This window comes from Cervus canadensis, chromosome 4 (assembly GCF_019320065.1).
Source record: "Cervus canadensis isolate Bull #8, Minnesota chromosome 4, ASM1932006v1, whole genome shotgun sequence".
Lineage (NCBI taxonomy): Eukaryota > Metazoa > Chordata > Mammalia > Artiodactyla > Cervidae > Cervus > Cervus canadensis.
The window spans coordinates 40247687-40270405 of NC_057389.1; the positions used below are offsets into that span (position 1 = coordinate 40247687).

The window sequence follows — 22719 nt, forward strand, 5'->3', positions numbered from 1 at the left end:
CTCACACACAAACCCGCAGGATAAGAGACAATCTCCTACATACATCAAGGTGTTGGTGAATCTGTGCAGGGTGATCCCCTGTGCCCACCTCCCAGGGAAGAAACAGAAGTGGAGGAGGGTGGAGATGCGTCTGCTTCGATCTCTGCTAAATCTCCAGCATGGAGGCCCTGCCCAGCATGTTCTGGGGCTTAAGGAATATCTGTTTGATGATTGGCAAAGGACTGAAGGTCCAGAACAGACAATGCCTGGGAGGCTTCATTAGTGTCGGGATCAGCATTGTGAACCAAGCAGCAAAGAGACAGGATGAGACCTCACAGAGGTAGTTCTGGCCATCTGGGATTTCCTTCAAAGTTCCACCTTCCCAACTGCTTCCTGGCTGCAAATCCCTCCTAGTTACGGAGCACAAAATCCCAGAATCGCAGGATGATACGACAATGAATCAACCGAGAACAGGAGGAGATGGGATGCCAAGACAAGGAGACCCTCTCACCTGTTTCCCCATTCCCACCCAGAACCCAGCCCCGCCAGGTATGCGCTCACCCCAGTCTTGCTAGTTGTGAACAAATAAAGATGAATATATTTGCAGTTGTTTCTGCCTGGACCTCACTGCTGCCTCTTTATCTCCATGCTTCTTGCCTTTCTGATTCGGGGAACACTTTTCTATTTTCTTTTGCTCACTAGTTCCTCTCAGAAGTAGGACACAGGCAAGACCACTCACCTTGGACCCATAGAGGTAATAAGGCTGGACGTTGGCGGGTTTATCTCTCTGCGGTTCTTGGGTGAAAGGAATGGCAGTCCGGACAAAACTAGTAGGAGAAAAGAGATGGGGCAGGAGTTAACTGGGTCCTAACATTCTTCACGGGTTACAGAGCGGGAGCCCTTCCTGACCACGGGCAACCACACTGTTTCTTAGGTGGTTGCCTATACAGTTCTTGTGACAAACTCCCATTTAACCCCTGTCTCCTTTTCATAAGGATGTCCTTGGTGGCTCAGATGGTAAAGAATCTGCCTGTAATGCGGCAGACCTGGGTTCAATCCCTGGGTTGGGAAGACCCCTGGAGGAGGGTATGGCCACCCACTCCAGTATTCATGCCTAGAGCATCCCCAAGGGCAGAGGAGCCTGGTGGGCTATATTCCATGGGGTCGCAAAGAACAAAGGGGAACACAGCAGTCCAGGTTCACAGGCTCAACTCTGGGCTTACGGCTGCTGAGAACAGTGGTCAAGAAAGCTGAGAATGAATTGAGCCTGAGCACAGCCTTTTCCAGGACCCTTCACCCAGTTTGGTTTCCTCAAGAGTAGGGTGCTGCAAACTCTTTCTATAAAGCCCCAGATAGCAAATATGTTCAGCTTTGCAAGCCAGATGGTCTCTGTTGCAACTACTCAGCTCTGCTGTAGCATGAGAGCAGCCATAAACAACTGTAAATGAATGAGCACGGATGGCAGAACTCCAATAAACTTTCTGAATGTCAAATAATTTCCACTTGTCACCAAATTATAATTCTTCTTTGGATTTTTTTTCCCCCCAGCCATCTAAAAATATCAATACCACTTTTAGCTCACGGATTGAACAAAAACAGTTGACAACTAGAGGTGGCTTGTGGGCTGGAGTTGGCAGATCTCTGCTCAAGAGGATTGAAATTCCCAAATCTTTAGAGGACCGGAAGTCCATCTTGCTAAGTGTGGGGACTCTTCCCAGGCCCTTTCCCGCATCTGGCACATGCTTATTCAAAGCTAGCCATGAGCCCGGCCCTGATGATACTGAGAGAGCCTCCTCTGAAGGAAGAGAGTTGGCTGCTTCTGCCCCTGCCCCCAGGTGGCGCTAGTGGTAAAGAAGCCACCTGCCAATGAAGGAGATATAAGAGATGAGGGTACGATCCCTGGGTCGGGAAGGTCCCCTGGAGGAGGGCATGGCAACCCACTCCAGCATCCTTGCCTGGAGAAACCCATGGACAGAGGAGCCCGCAGGGCTACAGTCCACAGGGCCTCAAAGACTGAAGTGACTTAGCAGGCGCGCACACCCCCATCCCAGGCCGCTTTGCACGGAGACTCCCTTACCGGTTGGTGGAGCCGTTATAGCAGTAGTTGGGGAGGAAGTCGAAGTTGAGCTCCCAGAAGACATGCAGGGTGATTCGGCCGTAGGGGGCGGACACGTTGTGGTTGGCCTCCCGAAACATGGCGTCGAAGCTGTCCAGGGTCATGTGTTTACACAGCAGCCGGTGCGTAAGCCGGTTGATCTCCAGCAACCACTCCAGCTCCTGCCCGGAGAGAGAGCCCCAGGCTGCTGAGGGCTTGCACCTTGCACACCAGTATTGCATGTGCACCTTGCATATGCGCCTTGCACACCAGTATTGCTACCTGACAGATGCCTTTCATGCAGGCAAGAGCCCCTCAGACAGCCTCCTAACTGCTGGTGTGGGGACGAGGACTCCTGCAGTAGTATGTGGCAACATTCCCTTCTTTTTTGAGCGAAGGAAGTGCCAGACCATGCCAAGGGGGAATGCATGCCTGTACCCAGAAGGGGTCCACAGATCATGTTCAAATCTCTTGTCTGCACTCCCCTGGAGAGGAAAGCACAGTTACTTGCTTTCCAGTTTCTATGCTGGTAAGGAAAAAGCCTGTCCCTGAGAGACACAAGTAAAGTCAAAGAAAATTGTGATTGTCCATCTATGACTGAGGTTCTATCTCTACCCTGCAGAAAGCAAGCAAAAGAGCTAACCCCTGGTAAGTACTTAAAACCAGGTTGGTTCATGTGAGACTACTAGTTTCTTATGTCAAACACCATCCAATGTTAGTAATTTCTTATGGTTCAACCTAATACATGCCAAGGAGCATTCCAAGCACTTAATATGTGTCAACTCACTTAATGCTCAAAACCCCCTTATAAGGTCAGCATGATGGCTGTTCTTATTTTATACAAATATAGAAACTAGGCTTTAAAAAGTGCAGTAACTCAGCTTCAAATCCAGGAAATTGGGCTCTGACACTTACATTCTTAACTGTTATATACTATAGAATTTAAAAAACAGCTGGGGGCACAATGTTTCCTCCTCTGGACTCCTCTTATGTCCCACAGTCACACGGGGGTTGGTTAAACATGTTGGCAAAAGTTTGGCTGCAAGCCATGGACCAAGGACTTGCATGAACTATAGGCCCTGGTCATGCCACCTTCAGGCAGAGCATGGGACCAGAGTAGATAATATCCAGACATAGCAGGTCATTGCATTTGCTTGGAAGTAAAAAGAAGGTAAAATCTTTTGGGCTGGGTTTAGTTCTTCGCTGCATTGCTATCAAAATCAAAGCACAAACTTGTGCAGAGAAAGTACCCCCTCTGTAATGCTCTAGGACACTCTTATGTTGCAGTGGTTAAGCCATTTTTTGTGATGGGTATGATTGTCCGTTTCAAGGAGGGGTACACGGAGGCTCAGAGGGAGAAATAACTCACTCAATAAAGGTCATAGAGGGAACATAGAACAGGGTTTAGGATGTGCTCCCAGGTCTTCTAATAAAATCATGTGTATTCAGTCCTTGGATGCAGCTGCCTGGAATAAATAAGCAATTACTGAGAAAGTCCTTTGAACAGGCTTTACAACATAAAAGCTAAAAGGACGTGGGCAATGACTGTTCCCCAGAGTGTGGCCAGGAGGTGGGGCGGTCAGAGGGCCAGCTATAAGACCTGGGACATGGAGCCCAACTGTTTACAGTCACAGGAGGAAGCCTTGCATCAGGGATTCAGTTTTATTCTTATCAGCCACAGGACCCCTCTGACTCTGGTTCGGGTCCAGAGTGTGGTGGAACCAGACCACACTTCTAATCTTGGAGCTTCATCTCTCTGAAATTCAGATTTGGTGGCTCTAGATTGGGGGCAAAATACCAGATCAAAGTTTGCAGACTTAACTGGCTGGAGTGAGACAAGCTGGGGCAGGAGGGAGCCTGGGCTGGGCTGTCCATGGCAAATTGGAGAGCCACTGCCGGATAAAGGCTATATTATGGTATCCAACTGTTTGTTACTGCATTGGAAAGGGGTAAGTGACGGCAGAGCCTCTGATCTCTTGGAAAAGGCCAAAGTCTGGATTTCAGTTCTGGAATGGTAGCTGGAAGAATAAGTTTCCAGTGATTATGCACTGTGAAATATATGAAGGGCAGAAATACAGAATCAGCTGTCTGCTTCCATCTTTTGGGGCCTGGCTAGCCAGATGGCATCTTTGTTCCCAGTCACTTAGGATGGGTAAGTAAGTAAGTAAATAAATAAATGCGATGAATGTGGATGAGTTTATTTCTAAGATCACTAAGTACCCGTAGCACATGGCCGTGCCCTGTTACCATGAAGACAGCTGCGGATGAGAAACTGGGACACAATTTCCATTCTGTGATTTCAGTGGCCTCACAAATGCATATCTGAGCCTGAAGAAGAGAGCTCTCAACTGCTGACGTGGGGATGCTCGAAATGCAGGTCCACTTCCTCTGCCATGCCACGGGATGCAATACAAATGGTGTTTTGCATCAGCCGTTTCTTCCAGCCTTTCAGTCCGAAGAGGGCACTTGCCTGTGGGGGGTGCAGGGCTCAGTGCCTCAAGGCACAGAGGTTTAGGAGGCCCCAAGGGTGGTCGATGTGCCTTCAGAGAGGAGGTCAGCCCTACAGAGTAAAGCCGGCTTACTGGGGGGCAACTCAGAGAAGCAGCATGGGAAGCAAAACACCCGAGGGGCTACTTATGTGAGGAAGAGGGCAGAGCGTTTCCGTGGGAACCAGAAATCCTGGGTGGCAGCACACTTGACCTTTAACCTTCTCTGTGGCCTGGGCCCAGAGAAAAGGGATCTCAAACTCAGGCACTAGGTCATCCCATGAATGAAGTGCAGCAGGCCTGTGGCAAGCCCCAGAGAGCACACCCCAGCTGATGGGGGAGTCTAGTCATTTCTAGGCAATTGTTGCCATATGTGAAGGCGGGTCTGACGTTGCCGGGGTTTCTGCAGTTTTATTCGAATTCTCCCAAATGTTAAATGTTGCCTCAAATTTTCAAATATGCTCTGCAGCCTAAGCAAAACACAGACTTCAGGCTGCCAGCTCTCAACTCTGGCATCAGATCCCTTCGAGAATCTATTTGCTCAGCTGCATAGGAGGAGGGAGACTAACTGATGAAATTGCTACAATCCTCCCAGCTGGGCATCAAGCCACCCCCTCCCCATCTTAGGATGGAGCTCGTAAGGTGGAGGGACGGGCTGAGGGGAGCACATTCCTTTCTTTGTTTCTCAGAAGAGGCAGAAGCTTCTCAACCAAGGCAGTGGGGGCCTCCTGAGCCCCCAGGAGACAGCATCCCGGGCTCCCCTCTTCATGGGCTTCAGGGAATGTGGCTACTCTCTTGGCGGCTGCAGCCCTCACCTGATAAACTCAGGCTTTCACTGCTTGTTTTGATTTTGTTCCCAGCTAAAGGAACATTCAGTGCCTTTCAAGGACTGGGAAGAGGCCACGGAAACCCACCACACACTAAAACCAGTTTTTTCATAGGGTATGCTCATTCATTACTGGAAAACTACAAGATAGAGATAAACAACAAAGAGAAAAGCAAAAATCCCACCTCTTGGACATAATCACTGCAAACATTTGGCAAAGAAAAGCATGTCTTCAAAGTAGGTCTCCCAGAAGAACTTGTGCTGTATCACAGTCTCTCAAAGTCCGTGACCTAGGACAGGGCTGGGGCAGCTAGGTCAAGTCCTCTTAGGAAATGCTGCTGAGAATCTACCCTGAGAGTGCCTCATTTGCAGGTCAAAATGTCTTTTCTCTTTTTTAAATATTCATTTTATTTATTTGGCTGCATCGGGTCCTGGTTGTGGCAGCTCAAAATTTCTACATTCCTCTCTTTCTCATAAGATATTTTCATCAAGTGGAAGGGACTATGCAAAGCTCTTTCTAGGCAGTATCTCATTTCATCCTTGAACATGTCTATGAGGTGAATGCTAATATTTCCTCCACGTACTGCAGGTTTCTATACAAGATAAGTGACTCACCCAAGATCACCCAGCTAGTAAGTGGTGAGGCCAGAACTGGGACCCCACGATCTTTCTGATGCTAGAATCCTAGTTCTTAATCCTTTTTTTAAAAACTGCTTTGTCCATTTTAAAAAAACCTTTTATTTTGAAATAACTTTAGACTTACAGAAAAGCTGTTAACTGCAGACCTCCTGCACTTTCCTGACCTAGTTTCTCCTATGTTAACCTCTTACATAATCATAGTATAATTGCATAAAGTTGGAAACTATCATTGATATAATTCTATGAACTGAATGACAGACCTTATTCAAATTTCACCAGTTTTTCCAGGAAGATCTTATCCCACATTTCTCTGAGTGGTCATGTCTCCTTGTCTTTTCAAATCTCTAATAGTTTTCAGTTTTCTCTTTGTCTTTTATGTTCTGGGTGCTTTTGAAAAGCATTGTTCATTTTTGAATGCCATTCGATTTAGATATATAATCACAATTAGATTGAGATTATGCATTTTTCATTATGCATACATATTCAGGGGATGTGTGCTGTGATGTGCTTAGTCACTCAGTCATGTCCAACTCTTTACGACCCCTTGGACTGTAGCCCGCCAGGCTCCTCTGCCCTTGGGGATTCTCTAGGCATGAATACTGGAGTGGGTAGCCATACCCTCCTCCAGGGATCTTCCAAACACAGGGATCGAACCCAGGTCTCCTGCATTGCAGGCAGATTCTTTACTGTCTGAGCCACCAGGGAAGCCAATTCAGGGGATACATGAATATATTTTCTTACTGGTGATACTGACCTTCAGGCTTGGTTAAGAGGATGCCTCCCAGGTTTCCTTACTGTAAAGTTATTATTCTTCCCTTTGGAATTAGTAAGTATCTTGAAGGAGATAGTTTGAGACTAGACAACTATCCTGTTTCTTCTCAAAGTTTTTTTTAAATTTTATTTGTGACTAACTAAAAAATTCTGGTAAAATATACATAAAATTTACCATTTTAACCATTTTAAAATGTACAGTTCTGTGGCATTAAGTACATTCAGGTAGTTTTCAAACCATCACCACCGTCCACCTCCAGAGCTTTTTAATCTTCCTCAACTGAACCTCCGTACCCATCAAATACTAACTCCCTATTTCCTGGCAACTACCACTCCATTTTCTGTCTCTATAAACTTGACTACTCTGGACACTTCCAAATAAAGGGAATCATAAAATACTCTTCTCAAAGCTCTGCCCACGAATTTCAGTGTCTATTACTGGATCTTGCCTGTGACCATTATTACTCTGGTGTTCTAATGATGATTTTCTATTTCTCTCATTCCTTCTATGTATCTGCTCTTGAAGCTTTAAAATCTTCCTTTCATTCACCTAAAGACTGACCAATCAAGTTTATTCTAATTCTTGAAGATAATTAGCAGAGAGTAGTTCAAATAGCTGATTAATAAAAGAAGAGGGCACGCCTGTTCCATACTTGTGCATCAGGAACAACTATACAATTTCCAAGTCCCAGCACAAAATGAAAAGGTGCCCTGGAGAAGGAAATGGCAACCCACTCCAGTAATCTTGCCTGGAGAATTCCATGAACAGAGGAGCCTGGCAGGCTACAGTCCATGGGGTTGTAAAGAGTCAGGCACGACTGAGCAACTATCACTCACACTCATTCTTAATAGTGCCCTTCCTAAATACCATGGGGAATAGAGTAGTTTCTAGAGAAGCACTCTGAGCACTCAAAGCTTTGTTTTCTAACTGTATTCCTCAGCCACTTGCCTTCCAGTTACTCCTGTGGTTCTAATGTATATCTTCTGAGAATTAATAGCAATGTTTCAAAGCAAGGTTTCACACTTAACGGTGATTAATACAGTTTGTGCCTGCATATGCTCTAGATTTGGAGGATGGTGATACATTTGATAGGAGATACTATTTAGATTAGCTATTGTTATATGCATTTTGATACATTTTTAGCTTCTCAATAAAAGGTGATTTCATGCTTCAGTGAATTCTTCACAGATTTTAAAAATAATGTATATGTGTAAATACAAGTATTTTACTAGAAAGTAAGTATCTTTAAGGAATTCCAGGTGTATAACATGGCCCCATAACTTTCTTCGTGCGTAAGGAGGCTAGATAAATGGTGCTTGATGATAATGCACTCCACCTCCTATTGGAAAATTAACATTATTTATCAAGAAGAAACTAGGGGAATAGGGGGCAGAGATTTGCATTGCTGAAGAGTCAAAAAACCACTGAAAATATTTTCTACATGCAAGAAGGAAACATGTATATTGAGAGCAAAGAGAAGAATGAGTGAAGGTACATGATAAAGCTTTTTTATAAATGGTGAAAACTTAATGGTTCATTACTGTTTCTAGAGTTTAACTTCTAATGGGCAAGCTGGGGATTTTAGGTACAATGATCCAGTTTAGTTTCTCAAAGCCTAGCTGCTATAGCCACAGTATAGAGTCTCTTCCTATTAGACTGCTACTCCATTGAAAGGTTGCAGCTACCTAGAATTCTTTTTAAGAACAAACTATGGTTATTTTTAAGTTGTTGCTTTGAGGGAACTGAAGAACCTAATATAGCCCCTGGCCAGTATTGCTCCAAGGTCTCAAGTGTTATTTCTCTGGGAAACTTGGCACAAGGTACAGAAGCTTAAAAGTAGCTTTGTCTTCTTGCCTTAATTTCTAGAAATTACGTACTGGGAATTTCAGGAAATAAACTATGATTTGAGGAATTCAAACACATGGCCTATCTTACTTTCATTTAATTATTTTGAACAACTGAAATCTTGCTAGACACTGGTTTCTCTGACTGGGTCTTTGTAGCCAACTGCTTCTTATTCAGTCACCTTTTCAGTAAGGGGCTCTCAGATAACCAACTCCTCGGTTCTTGAGACAGCATTCTTTTTCTATTAAGATTTCAGTTCTGTCTTTGAATCCTGACTGGATGTCTCTGTTCTTACATTCTCTTGGCTTTTCTTCTTTGATCCACTTGTCAGTTTTATCGTTTGACCTCCTCATGGTTTCCCATTCAAACCAGAGGGAGTTTAGGTAGTTGATGACCAACAACTCCTGCCTTGTGGATCACGTTTTATTAAATTCTGCTTTTGCTGAGATACTGAGCATACTTAAATAACAACCCAAACATTTAAGCTTGGATAAGAATGGGTTGGTTTATCAAGTAGGACAGTGTACTTGTCCTTTAGGAGGAAATACTCAAGAGAGTAAGGGAGAAGATGAATGGGAATTTAACTTTACACGGCTTAGGACAACATGACTGACTGAATAAATGAAGCTAAAGTTTCTCCTGGGTCCCAGGATTCAAACCATATTTATAAATGTATAATTCTGTACGGTTTAAATGGGCTTATTGGGCTAGCCTGGGAAATAATACCGTTTTTACCATTTTCTACAGAGAAAGTATTTTCCAATTTATGTATCAGACAACTCAATGAACTTGTAAAAAACAACCAGTTTTTATGTTGGAACTATCTGTGCAGCAGTTTCTTTACAGTTGTACATAAAGTGTTTTTACTGTAAAATTGAGTTAATGTATACAAATAGACCTTTATGCCATAAAAAAGTTACTAGTACTTAAAAAAAAAAAGAAAAGAAAAGGTGGGGGCTTTCATTAGAAAACGATTATAAATTCCAAGATGGTGACAATGCAGCATTAAACTAGTCAACAGCCTCTCTGGGCTCTAACCTACGGCACACCAATGAAGCCGACCCCACTGAGAAATCTTCCTTCCTTTCTCAGCACCATCCAGCTGCTTGCTGTATTTGTAGAATCCTAAAGGACAAGAAGCTGTGTCCCGGGATAGGCCATCTCTAGAGATTTCAAGACCTCCTTCCCTCTCTCCAGGCAATCGGGAAGGTAAAATTTCTCTAATTCCTTTTAAGTCTTTTTTTTTTCCCTTTGCTCATTCAGATGAGAAAGAGACTCATCGCTTCTCTTTAACCAGCTCAGTACCAGGCTACCAACAACTCCCCAACAAGACTTCTAGTCTGAGGAGTCCCACAACAGAGCTCCCAAGGGCCCCCGTCTCTTACCACGATTGAGGTCAGGTCCTCACTCTCAAAGCGGCTGATGGCCTGGTCCAAGGATTTATACATGGCAGCTGAGATGCGTTGGGTAATGAGTCTGTTCAAGTCAATGGATCTACCCAACAGCTGCATGGAAGAGAGAAAAAGTTACTTAAATTTTACACAGGCACATGACAACTAAATGCAATGCACTGATTTAGTAAATTGTCCTAAAAATATAAAGAACATGACCAGGACATATAGGGACTCTATGCAGAAAAGAGTATTGTTAAATTTCCTGAGTATGATAGTACTATTTGGATACGAGGATATCCTTGTTCTTAGGAGATATGAGCTGAGGTATCAGGGGTAAAGTGTTATGATGTCTGCAACTTACTCTCAAATGGCTAAGAAAAAAGTCTGTATATTAAAATATATATTTTAATATATTACTTACCTAAAAATATGTTTTTATAAATTATATATTCTATAAATACATAAAGTACATTTACTGTATTTATGAGAAATAATATATACATGAGAAAAATAAAGTGAAGCAAACATGATTAAGCATGAATAATCATGAATCTGGCTATAAAGTATATATGTGTGTTCACTGTCTTATGGTTTCAACTATCCTGTAGGTTTAAAATATAAAAAGTTGAGGAAAAATATGGTGCATTCAGATTATAGGAAGAGGCTTGTGATATGCTCTCGCAGCCCATGCAATGCTGACATCCTGAATCTCACCCTGAGGTTCTTCTTGCATCCATCCTATTGCGTAGTTCAGTCACCAGGGAGGCCCCGTCCCCCTGACCCCAGCAAGGGCCTACTGTGTACCTTTATGAGGATAAATTTAAAAGCACGAGGAGAAGGGCTGATTACAGGATGGAAAATATAGCTCAGGCTAATTTCCACTGGGGTTCATGTGGGCATGACCACAGATGCTATGTAGATAGCAATAAACATTTATTGAGTACCTGCTGCGTGCACTGCACTTTGCTATGTGCCTAAGGATTATTCTCAACTATTTTATTTTTTTCTGCTTCCCTTTTGGGAGAGATTTTCTACTAATTGACTAAGGCTCCTTATAGCCATCTTCTATACACACAAAGCCCTCAGGATTAACATCCTGTGGCTAATTCTAGCTGCACGGGTAATGGAATCTTCTGAGAGGCTGAAGGAGAAGCTCTCATGGAGCCTTTGATGTTGACAGATGGGCAAATGCTTTTTCCTCTTATGATTCTTCCAGCATGGATTTCTCAGAGCTGTGGGACTTTTCAGGTTTTTCAGGGTAATTCCTCTCCGTTCTATCCAGGGCATTTTCTCAGCCTCAGCCCTGCTCCCCTTTGCCCAAGTCTTCTCCAGGAACATGTAAACCACAGGATAAGCACAGAGAAATCACAGCGTGAAGGTCATTTCACTGCCTGTGACTGACAGGGCTTAGGAGTAGGATTTAAGATCTGCTAAAACATCTCTTTGTCGGCAAAGTAATGTCTCTGCTTTTTAATATGTTATCTAGGTTGGTCAGAGAGTCCCTTGGACTGCAGGGAGATCCAACCAGTCCATCCTAGAGGAGATCAGTCCTGGATGTTCATTGGAGAGACTGATGCTGAAGCTGAAACTCCAATACTTTGGCCACCTCATGCAACGAGCTGACTCATTGGAAAAGACCCTGATGCTGGGAGGGATTGGGGGCAGGAGGAGAAGGGGATGACAGAGGATGAGATGGCTGGATGGCATCACCGACTCGATGGGCATGAGTTTGAGTAAACTCTGGGAGTTGGTGATGGACAGTGAGGCCTGGTGTGCTGCGATTCATGGGGTCGCAAAGAGTCGGACATGACTGAGCGACTGAACTGAACTGAACTGGACTGAAAACATCTCTTATTTTGTCTGCCTGGCTCCCATGAACATTGTTAAGCAGGGATATGTTTCTGAGCTCCTGGCAGCATTTCCTCTATATCATGGGTCAAATGTTAACAGAGACTAACTCCATACCATAATGGGAAAGTCAGGGATAGACTTTCCCATTTCTGAACGTCAGTCCCAACTGGAGGAGGTGGGCTGAAGTTCACGTTGTTGTTCAGCCGCTAAGTCGTGTTCAACTCTTCATGACCCCCATGGACTATAAGCACTTCAGGCTTCTCTGTCCTCCAGAATCTCCTGGGGTTTGCTCAAATTCATGTCCATTGAGTTGGTGATGCCATCTAACTATCTCCTCCTCTGCCAACCCCTTCTCCTTCTGCCTTCAATCTTTCCCAGCATCAGGGGCTTTTCCAATAAGTCAGCTCTTCACATCAGGTGGCTGAAGTATTGGAGTTTCAGCTTCAGCATCTATCCTTCCAGGGAATATTCAGAGTTGATATGCAGCTCACAACGGGTATTCAAAAGCTCTGGTGGCCCGCTTCAACTGAAGTGAGCAGCAGATGGGCTGAGAAGCCCAGAACTTGAACCGAAGGAAGCCCAATGCCTCTTGGTAAGATTCTGAGGCTGGATTATCCCTATGCTCAGCAGCGCACACAGGGCAATGCCCAGGGCAGATGATACGGGGTCCTGATTTCTGATCTCTAGGCTAACATCACAGCCCCTCTCTCCCACCATTCCCTCTGTTTCCATACCTGGACGTGTCTCTGTTTCAACAGAGTTTCATAGCGGTTGGATGGTGGGTATGGAATGATGACTCCATAATTCTTACATTCGGCCCTAAAACGTTTATCCAACAGGACGCTGGAAAGGATAAAAGTGAAATAAGGCCAGGAAACCAGTAAACATGACAGTGAATGGAGTTCAATCACTCAGCCATATGTATTTCAAACCCTAGGTTCTACTCATAAAGCACTATGTTATATATTTTAAATATTATTATTTTTTCTGCTGTAGAGCAAAGTTCTTTAAATTTTTTTCACCTGGAAAAGCTCAGTAGGTGAAATGAAATTTCTACATTAAAGACAGGCAACACAGAAGCTGAGCTGCTTTTTTCCTTTTATTTTTTTTTACCATAAAAGCAATTAAGTGCATGCTTAGTTTAGCCCAGGAAACAGTCTAGGTACCAAGGATTCAAAGTTCCCATCCTTGTGGAGCTTGGGTTCTAGTGAAAAGAGACTGATAAAAAATATATAAGCAGAGGAATAAAACAATGTTGCTGCTGCTGCTGCTGTCGCTTCAGTAGACAATAGTAAATACCTGCATTACTGCTACTACTGCTAAGTCACTTCAGTCGTGTCCGACTCTGTGCGACCCCATCCCTGGGATTCTCCAGGCAAGGACACTGGAGTGGGTTGCCATTTCCTTCTTCAATGCATAAAAGTGAAAAGTGAAAGTGAAGTCGCTCAGCCATGTCCGACTCTTCGCGACCCCATGGACTGCAGCCTACCAGGCTCCTCCGTCCATGGGATTTTCCAGGCAAGAGTACTGGAGTGGGGCGCCACTGCCTTCTCCGTACTGTTCACCAGGCATGCATATAGACATGCGCACAGTCATTTTTAATCTCATGACAACCCTATGAATTAGATGTTCTATTATTATCTTTCACACTGAGTCACGAATTACAGAGCAATAAGTGCTCTGAAAATAACAAAACAGGATCATTTGGTGTTAGGAGGTCATGGAAAGTCTCTCTAAAGAGGTCCTGTTGGACAGAGACCTAAATGCTAAAAATGGAAAGATTTGGGGGAAGAATCTTTCAGGCATGATTAGCTTGGTACATTGAGAAAAAGGAAAGATGTAGATAAGGGGTGGGGTGTGTTGGAGAGCACAGTACAAAAATGAATTTACAATGTTAGTCTAGGGGCCAGATCCTTGTGGGATGACACAAGCCACAGTAAAGAGGTTAAATGTTTTCTCAGCATAATTGAAGCCACTGAAAGGTTTTAAGCAGGAAAGTGACATCATCTGAATCTACCCTGCCCAACACGGCAGCCACCCACCAGCTGAGCCCCCAAGAATTTGAAACATGGTGGGCCCAAGCTGAGATGCGCTATTAGTATAAAATACACATGAGGTGTTGAAGGCTTAAGAAAAAACAACAAAAACTATCTCTTTAGTAATTTTCACTGATTACATGTTGAAATTGTAATATTTTAGACATCATAGATTATATAATGTATTATTGTTAATTTTAAAAATATGACTACTAAAATTACACTTGTGCCTGCATTATATTTCTGATGGACAGCAGTGATCTAGATCATTCTGTCCCTCTGGCGCTTTCTGACTCTTCCAACTTCTCACAACCTCCCCCAACTTCCTGTATTTTTGACAAACCACGGGTCTTATAAGAAGGGATATAGACCAAGATTCCTCTTTTAGATGAGGATATTTTGTAAACTAAATATATAGAGGACTCGGGGTTTGACAAGTCTGAGTTTGTTTACGCAGACAATGGACCAGCATATTTTGAAGATAACTGGAATTATCTTGGAGAAACAAATGAAGCCTTTGTGAAAGGCTGCATTCTCTATGCTTCCCTGAAACCCTAAGTATATGCTTTCTATAGTTTCCATCATTAAGAGTCATTCATTTCATTTAATGCACACTCTGTGTTAATAGACACTTGCGTACCCGTACACCAACTCTTGGGAAGCCCTGGCGGCTCAGCAGTAAAGAGTCCGCCTGCCAATGCAGGAAACATGGGTTCGATTCCTGGATTGGGAAGATCCCCTGGAGAAGGAAATGGCAACCCACTCCAGTATTCTTGCCTGGGAAATCCCATGGACAGAGGAGTCTGCCGGGCTATAGTCGATAGTGTCGCAAGAGTCAGACTCTACTTCGTGACTAACTATCACCACACCAACTCTTGACTGAAATACATCAGAGAAACTCCAGTTGTTGAAAGCAACAGGAAGCAAGTCTTTAACTGTTGAAAAAGTAACAATCCTTGAAATTTCTGGTTTGTACATTTGGATTTCCAAAAAAAAAGAGAACTACCCTATATATATAGATACATATATGTATATGTATCTATATCTCTCTATATATATATATAGAGAGAGAGAGAGAAAGAGAGAGAGAGGTTTTTGCTGACCAGTACTATTGTGGGTTCCTTGAACACAGGAAATCTCAGGGGTCTAAATCAGCCCATACTGACAATATCAATGAGCCTGTGAGAACTGACACACCTAGACTTCTTCCCTGGTCTCCTATTTGACCTTCACACTCCCCATATTTGCTCACCTCCAATCCATTCCCTACATTTTAGTGTTTCAAAACATCAAACTTCTAAAAATAAAAATCAAACCAGGTCATTGTCATACTTTGGAAATCATCCCATGGTGTTCCACTTCTCCTAGGATAAATGCCTATAAGACCACAGGGCCTGGGCCCTGCCTACCTGCCCAGCTTTACCACACAGCACACCCCTCTGTGGTCTGTGAATGAGATATTTACATGCACTAATTTTAATTAAACCTTTCAACAACCCTACGAGGTATGCATGCTATTAATATTCTGCTTTTGCCAAAGGGACTTTGCACAGTGGTTTGTTTTACCTGCAGTTTTCCATTCTACTCTTTACCTAGTTTAACTCAATCAACACCTATTCACTTCAGATGTGAGCTCAAATGTTACCTCAGGAGAGCCCTTCCAGTTACCCACCCTAAAGACTGGTTCAGGTTTAACTGTTATATATTCCCAATAAATTTTACTTCACAGGAATCTCCCTTGTCACTGTGCATTCAATAGTTTTTATTAATGTCTATTTTTCTCACTACACTGTAAGCTCTGTGAGGTCTAGCCCCATATCTGCCTATTTCTCTTTCTTCTACTTGCTAGCACCCAGTCCAGGCTAATGGAATCATTCAGATTTCCTTAGGTGCTAAAGCAGAAGGGAGGTTTTGTAACACAGGATCTTGCCTTCCAGGTGGCAATCTTAGGAAGATTTGGTGCCACAGTGCTGAGCTCTCATACCTGCCAGCCATGGCTTTGTAGTAGGCAAAGATCTGGTCCGCCAGCTTGTAGACAAACTGATCAAAACACAGGTTCACCTGGTGAAGAGGAAGCAGGAAATGTCACTGGTGTCTGTCCCACTTTATTAGAGAAACTGCAGCAACTGAAGAAGGCAGTGGGGTAGGACTGCCTGAAAGTGTGAGAAGGAACACAATGCTTTGAAGGAAAGAAAAAAAAAAAAGATTCTGTGGCCGAGTACGTTTGGGAAGTGTGGTCCCTTGCTCTCAAGGTCCTCAACCAGGCACAGAGAAGGCAAGATTCTAAAAGCTGTTGAAGAATTGCCCTCCCCACTGGCCACCTCGTGGCTGTTACAAGGTACCTGCCCACATCCTGTAATTACACATACCAGTCTCCCCATCTCCTAATAGACTTTCTTTTCTTTTCATTCTAATTTTACCTTGCTTTGCAAAGAAAGAAGTTGATGGTCATTAAAAATTTAAAAACCTCCTTTTTAAAAAGTTTGCTTAAAAATCTTTGGTGAGCAAGAGACCATCTTGCCTTTTCAGTGTTTTATCGTGTCAGTGCCAGAATGTGATGCTCAGGTGAGAAGAAAGTTCAACCTAGACACAGAGGATTGAAACCAAATTCTCCAGTGATGGCAAGAGCAGGGAATGGCCAAAGGTGGGATGTTAAAGAGATGAGCTGTGGTAGTTGCAGGGTAATAATGGGATAACTTTGTAGCAACAGACTGTATTTAGGTGATTAATCTTCCATCCTTTTAGCACCAAACTCCCAGCTCCATGAGGCTCTTTATCCAAAGAGCTTTCATATCTTTTATTTTATACCATAAATACTATTTTGAACATAAAAACAATGTATGTGAGTAACCAAGCCCTCTGCCCTAGACTTTGAGCTTCAAGGGTGCCCAGAGGGGCCTCCTACAGGCAAAGAATCCATAGGGTCCAGGTGGGGGTGCCCAACTCCTGCTCCCCTTCTAGAACCAGCTTTGAATATTCTTGCCCAAATAGTCCAAGCCCCTGCTAGGGCCTGTGTGCTCTTTGCCCTGGGTTCACCCCTGAGGGTGGACTGCACTGCAGATGTAGATACCCCTAGGGCCCAGGGTGACCAAACGGCCATTGTTTGAGGGCAGGGGTGGGAGACAGAGCTTGGGTAACCACGCATAGGCCTTTCCAGGTTCAAAACAGAGTCTGAGGATGGGAAAAGACAGGGGGACAATTTACACTTCTGCTTCATGGCCACCTATGTTATTCAGGGCTGGTCTGTATGCTTTCTTTCCATTTATTTTTTAAACGTCACTTGTCTATAGGATACTCCTAGATTTTTTGTTTTCAACCTGTTAGAGAACATGATTAACTAAAATCTTATCAGAAAATGGACTTGTCAAAGCTGAGAGGCAACCAATTAACTTGTCTACTGGAACCTCTCTTCCCAAGTTTGCATACTGCTCAGAAGAGGACAGATTTGCACTGGGCTCCCCCAAGGTTCTCAACTCCCACAGCAACTGAAAGATTTAGAAAGAAAGCAGCATCTCGACTAGCTTTCCTTTGAAATATATAAACTTTCAAACTAATTTGGTAGTAATGCTTATCCTAAAATATTCACATCTGTCCTTTATAAATAAGAATATCTTATATTTGTACCTTATATTTGAAAATCTTATAATGACAATTGGTCTAGTTCTATGTTTATATAACTCCACATACTTAAGTGGAGTGGAGACTCTCATTCCAATTTCCAGATGACAAAACTGAGATATTTTGTAGCCCTTAGTGCTGTTGATCTCCTGTTTCTGCTCCTTGCTGGCCTGTGGTAGGACTGCACTTTTTCACTCCTCTTTGAAAGCAAGCATAACCAAGTGACTTGCTTTGACCAATGACATGTGTCACTTCCAGCTGGAAGCTTTAAGTATCAGAGTATAAATTCACCCTGACACGTCTCCCTGCTATGGCAACTACTGAATATCCCAGATGGGTTCCAGATTAAAGACTACATGGAACAGAGCTCCTAGTCAACCCATAAAAGAGAAATGAAACTTCGGTCTCAAACTACTAAGAATTTGTGATTGTTTGTTACTGCAGTGTATCCTAGCCTTTGCTGACCATTACAAAAATAGAGCCATTAAACGACAATTCAACAGCTTCACACATGAGAAGATGGCTATTTCAGTCCCAGCAGTACTAGAATGAAACTCTGTAAACTGTGTGATATTGGGGCAATGATACTTGAAAACTCTAAACTAGATAGTAGTATATATTTCTTTAAATCATTGTAAAGATTATCTAAAATGTCCATAAAGTGCTTTGTACCTGGCAAATGGTACAAATATAATAATCAATAGGTAGTATTACTGTTTCTCTTTCTTTTTTTTTGGCTGTGCTGCATGGCATGTAGGATCTTAGTTTTGTGACCAGGAATTAAACCCACGCCCCCTGCAGTGGAAGAACATAGTCTTAACCACTGGACCACCAGGGAATTTTTGGTAGTATTACTGTTGTTGTTGTTATCACCAATTAATCCAACTGTAAAAGACCTATTAGAGAATTAATTTTACCCATGTAGTTCTATCTATTATTTGCCATTATTAAACATCTGAAAGAGAAACACCATCCTCCCCTTCCACTAGGTCCCCTTTGATTATCACAATGTATAAAGATCAGTCTCCAAAGCAAGTCACTGATATCCCATACTATGGTCTGAATGTTTGTGTCCCCCTAAATTCATGTGCTGAAATCTTAACCCCCAAATGTGATGGAATTAGGAGTGGTGAGGTCATCAGGATGGAACCTTCATGAATGGCGTCAGTGCTCTTACAAAAGAGACCCCAGAGAGCTCCCTGGCCCTGGCCACCCCGTGAGGACACAGTGAGAAGTCTGGGACCCAGAAGAAGGCTCTCCCTGACTCTGCTGCTACCCTGACCTAAGACTTCTAGCCTCCTGAACTGTGAGAAATACATTTCTGTGATTTTTAAGCCCCACAGTCTGTGGTATTTCGTTATCACAGCTCAAACAGACAGACACTCCACTCTGGGCCCGTGGTTAGAGATCTGAAAAGTCCAGACTCTCAGAGCATGATTGTGGGAACAAAAGAAAAAGCAGTCACTTGCCTCAGCTTCGATCTCATCATACAGGAACTGCTTTTTAAACTTGGTCAGAGCATAGTAGGCGCTGTCGTTGTACAGATCCAAAGGATAGAGGACATACCTGAGGAGGCAAAAACAACGGCCAGTAGCTTACTAACGGTCTCTCTTAAGGCAGGCAGACTTAAACGTGCTCAGGAAACATGCACAGTTGGGTGAACAGATTCAGCGTTGGGAAAAAGAGGCACTTTCAGCATGCTATGATGTTTCCAGGCTCTACTTAGGAAATGACTTATTTTACAGTCTACCCACAGAGATCAAAGCCCATGATGCGAGGCCTGAAAAAAGTCAGTCTGGGACTAAAAGCAGTGGGGCATCCATTAAGGACATCAGTGTCCCAATTTTTAGAGATGATCATTTTACCAACGCGGTTGGGATGAGGCTGACAAAGCCAGCAAGGGCAGTCAGGCTGGCAGACGTCTGAGCCTTTCTGCAAGGCTGAGTCATATGTGGAGGTGACCTGACACTGGGTGGGACACACTGCATCATGTGGAAAGTTCTGGAAAGAACAGGGCTCTCTGGCTAGCAAACTGCCCTCCACCAGTACCCTGGGAACCTCCTTGCTGGCCCAACCCTGCCTCTTACTCCATCATGGAAGGTTCTTTGGTTTCCAAGATATGGTCCGTTAGAATCCAGGGCATGGACATCTCGATGGGGAACTGGATTCGCCGGCCCATGGTCAACTCCAGGAAGAATTCTCTGAACCAGAGCTGGGAGAGGTCACAGCACTGCTGCAGGGCTTCTGGAAGCATGAGGGAAAGAGCCCGGGTTACACACCGGAAGCACCGGAAGATCTTAGTTCTGATTTTTTTTACCTTTTATTCTTCTTTCATTGTACTAGGTACAGAGCAGGTACTCAAGAATACGACTCCATTAGTAGACCCTGCTCTCCTGGACCTGAAGGGCAGCCTAACATCTATTGAGAAGACAGTGTTTGGGGAATTCCTTGGTGGTCCAGCGGTTAGGATTTTGCACTTTCACTGCCAAGGGCATGGGTTCAATCCCTGGCTGGAGAACTAGAATCCCGTAAGCTGTGAGGTATGGCCAAAAAAAAAAGAAGACAGTGTTTGTTCACCCACCAGTGTGGAGGTTGGGGGGGCAGTGATGGCTGAGAGATTTAGACGCCCCTACAGTTTCCATCATGTCTTTACAAAGCCATCCTGAAACTATGACATCTAAGTGTCAGAGTGTCTTTGTTGTAAGTGTCAAGGCAGATCTACAGGTGTCCGCTTCTGACTGGACTGCAGGCCCATGATCCTTGCTAGTGATAATTCTGGATTCCTTACTGCTCAGAGGCCTCAAAGTCCCTTTCTGGACTACTCTCTTGAGAGTCCCTTGGACAGCAAGGAGATCTAACCAGTCAGTCTGAAAGAAAATCAACCCTGAATATGCACTGGAAGGACTGATGCTGAAGCTGAAGCTCCAATACTTTGTTCACTTGATGCAAAGAGTGGACTCATTGGAAAAGATACTGATGCAGAGAAAGATTGAAGGCAGGAGGAGAAGGGGGTGACAGAGGATGAGATGATTGGATGGCATCACCGACTCAATGGACATGATCTGAACAAATTGCAGGAGATAGTGAAGGACAGGGAAGCCTGGCATGCTGCAGTTCATGGGGTTGTCATGAGTTGGACATGACTAAGTGAACAACAGCAAAGACTGCTCTCTATCTAGATCACCCTTTTCGATACCAACAGACACATCACCCTCTCGGGGCCCTTGGATGCTACTCTCCCTTCCCCTCATCCCATCTGTACATGCATCCCACCCACTGGAGAGGTAGAGGGGGGAACATGGGATGGGGTGCAGCCTGGGAGCCCCCTTTGCTAGGAGCAACAGGCACTAAATCAGTTCAGAGATGCTGTTTAAAAGCAAAAAGCTGACCTGGTCCCTAGATGCATCTGTGTGTGTCACCTGTTTGTGATCCCCCTGTTTTTGTGTTTTGTGACGTCACAAAAAATTGGCCACAAATATCTCCTAAATTCAACTGACTCACAAGAGCTGGACTGAGCCTGGCCTTTCTCCGAGTCCGTTGGAAAGTGTTCCTTTTATCTTTGGTGGCAAAACGTGCCCCTTGGGTCAATGATCCCATGTCTGCAACTTCTGGCCCAACAGCCTGAGCTGCTCTGGTTCCTGGGAGCCCTTCCCCTCCCCACCCCAACAGGATGCTCACCGCTGATGTTGAGCAGGTGCGTGAAGAAGAAGGACTGCTTGTGGAAGTCTTCGATGGCCAGGACGATGGGTCCATCCAGGCTGCTCCGCAGGGTCTTCTTGGAACCGCTTTTATCCGCAATGAGCGATTCAAGCATGGTCCTCACCATGTACAGCTTGAAAAAGAAAGGAAGATGGGAAGGTCAGGGGCTGGCCCTCCATCCAGGGGAAAAGGTTGTTTTGTGTTGTATTTCTAGTCTTTTTTTTTTTTTTCCTGCAGATATCTGCCCTTAATAAGCACTGTCTTAAGGAAGCATCAGTTTAGGGTTGGAGAAGTAAACTTAGCATGTATAGCCTTCAAGAAGGAGATGGGCCAGCCCTGAAGGATGCCCTGCCTGGGGCCGGGGGCCTCCCGTGGTTACGAGGTCTTTCAAGGCCCAGGTTCTTGCCTGCTCTGCTTGACCAGGGCGTGGGCATCAGAGGAGAACCTCATTCCACGTCACCCTGGAGTCACTCCCTGCTCTTCTGGACAGCCATGTGGCCCCAAGGTTGGAGCACTGGACTCATGGTCAAAAGCCGGAGCTTCAGGGCTTCACACTGCCACTGGCTTGCTGTGTGACCTTGGACACAAAGTCCCACTCTGGGCCTCAGTTTTCTTATCTGCCAACACGAGGAGGTGGTACCAGATGCTTTCTCCAACCAGTCCCTTTCAGTTCTAACATTCGGAGGAACTGTGAAACGCGGTAGGATCAGAGCGAGCCCCCCACCACCTCACGTTTCCAATCCTGATTACCGAGGGACCGCGGCGCTGCGCCCTCCGGGGGCGCCAGCAGCATGGCACGGCCGAGGTGCTGGGTGGAAAGCAGGTGAAGGTCAGTACTTACAGGAGGCCTACTAGACAATTAACTCCTGCTAACAGAGGGCCTTAAGTGCAAAGGGCGCAAGGGCTAATCTAGATCTTTCCACACCATGTGTCTTTGAATCTTAGGGCTGGAAGGGGCCGTGAGGAGCCAGGCTAGTCCATTCCTGCTGCCTCCTGGAGAAGTGTACCCAACCAACCCAGCCAGGCGGTGTTATACCAAGGATCGGCAGCCTCTTCGGCCCTGTGTGCCACCAGTGGGGTGAAACAAAGCCCGCGGGGACCACTGGCAGGCCTAAGACATAGATGGGAGAGAGGAGGAGGGAATGGGAGGGCAGGAGAGACAGGGAAGAGGGAGAGAGAAGAGAGAGAGAGAGAGAGAGAAAAGCAAGAGGTATTGTATACGGTGGGAAAGCCGCCACGACTGCTAGAGGCCACCTGCCGACCACCTCTGAGACACTCCAACCTCCCTCTGCCACCAAGTCCATCCTCTGGTCTTCTCTAGCACCTCACCCACCGAGCGCCTGGCCTGGGCAGCGTGGCCACAGAGAGGAACGGCACGCCACCCCGGGCACAGCACCCGCCTTTGTGGTAAAGGAACTACGGAGCTGCGGGTCATCAGACAGTCCACCCTCTGCAACCCTGTCGGTGGGCACGGCTGAC

General features: G+C 44.8%; 1 protein-coding gene across 3 annotated transcripts in view; it reads right to left on the bottom strand.

Moving 5' to 3' along the window:
- Window positions 1-22719, bottom strand: part of CYFIP2 (cytoplasmic FMR1 interacting protein 2) — a 134742-nt gene that overhangs the window by 54416 nt on the left and 57607 nt on the right. For all 3 annotated transcript variants that reach the window (XM_043464855.1, XM_043464854.1, XM_043464856.1), the window contains 8 exons: window positions 21220-21373; window positions 19629-19785; window positions 19011-19107; window positions 15908-15984; window positions 12622-12730; window positions 10028-10147; window positions 2057-2256; window positions 719-806 (listed from right to left, as the gene is read on the bottom strand). In XM_043464855.1, coding sequence (XP_043320790.1) covers window positions 719-806; window positions 2057-2256; window positions 10028-10147; window positions 12622-12730; window positions 15908-15984; window positions 19011-19107; window positions 19629-19785; window positions 21220-21373 — 1002 coding nt within the window. The remainder of the gene's footprint in view (window positions 1-718; window positions 807-2056; window positions 2257-10027; window positions 10148-12621; window positions 12731-15907; window positions 15985-19010; window positions 19108-19628; window positions 19786-21219; window positions 21374-22719) is intronic.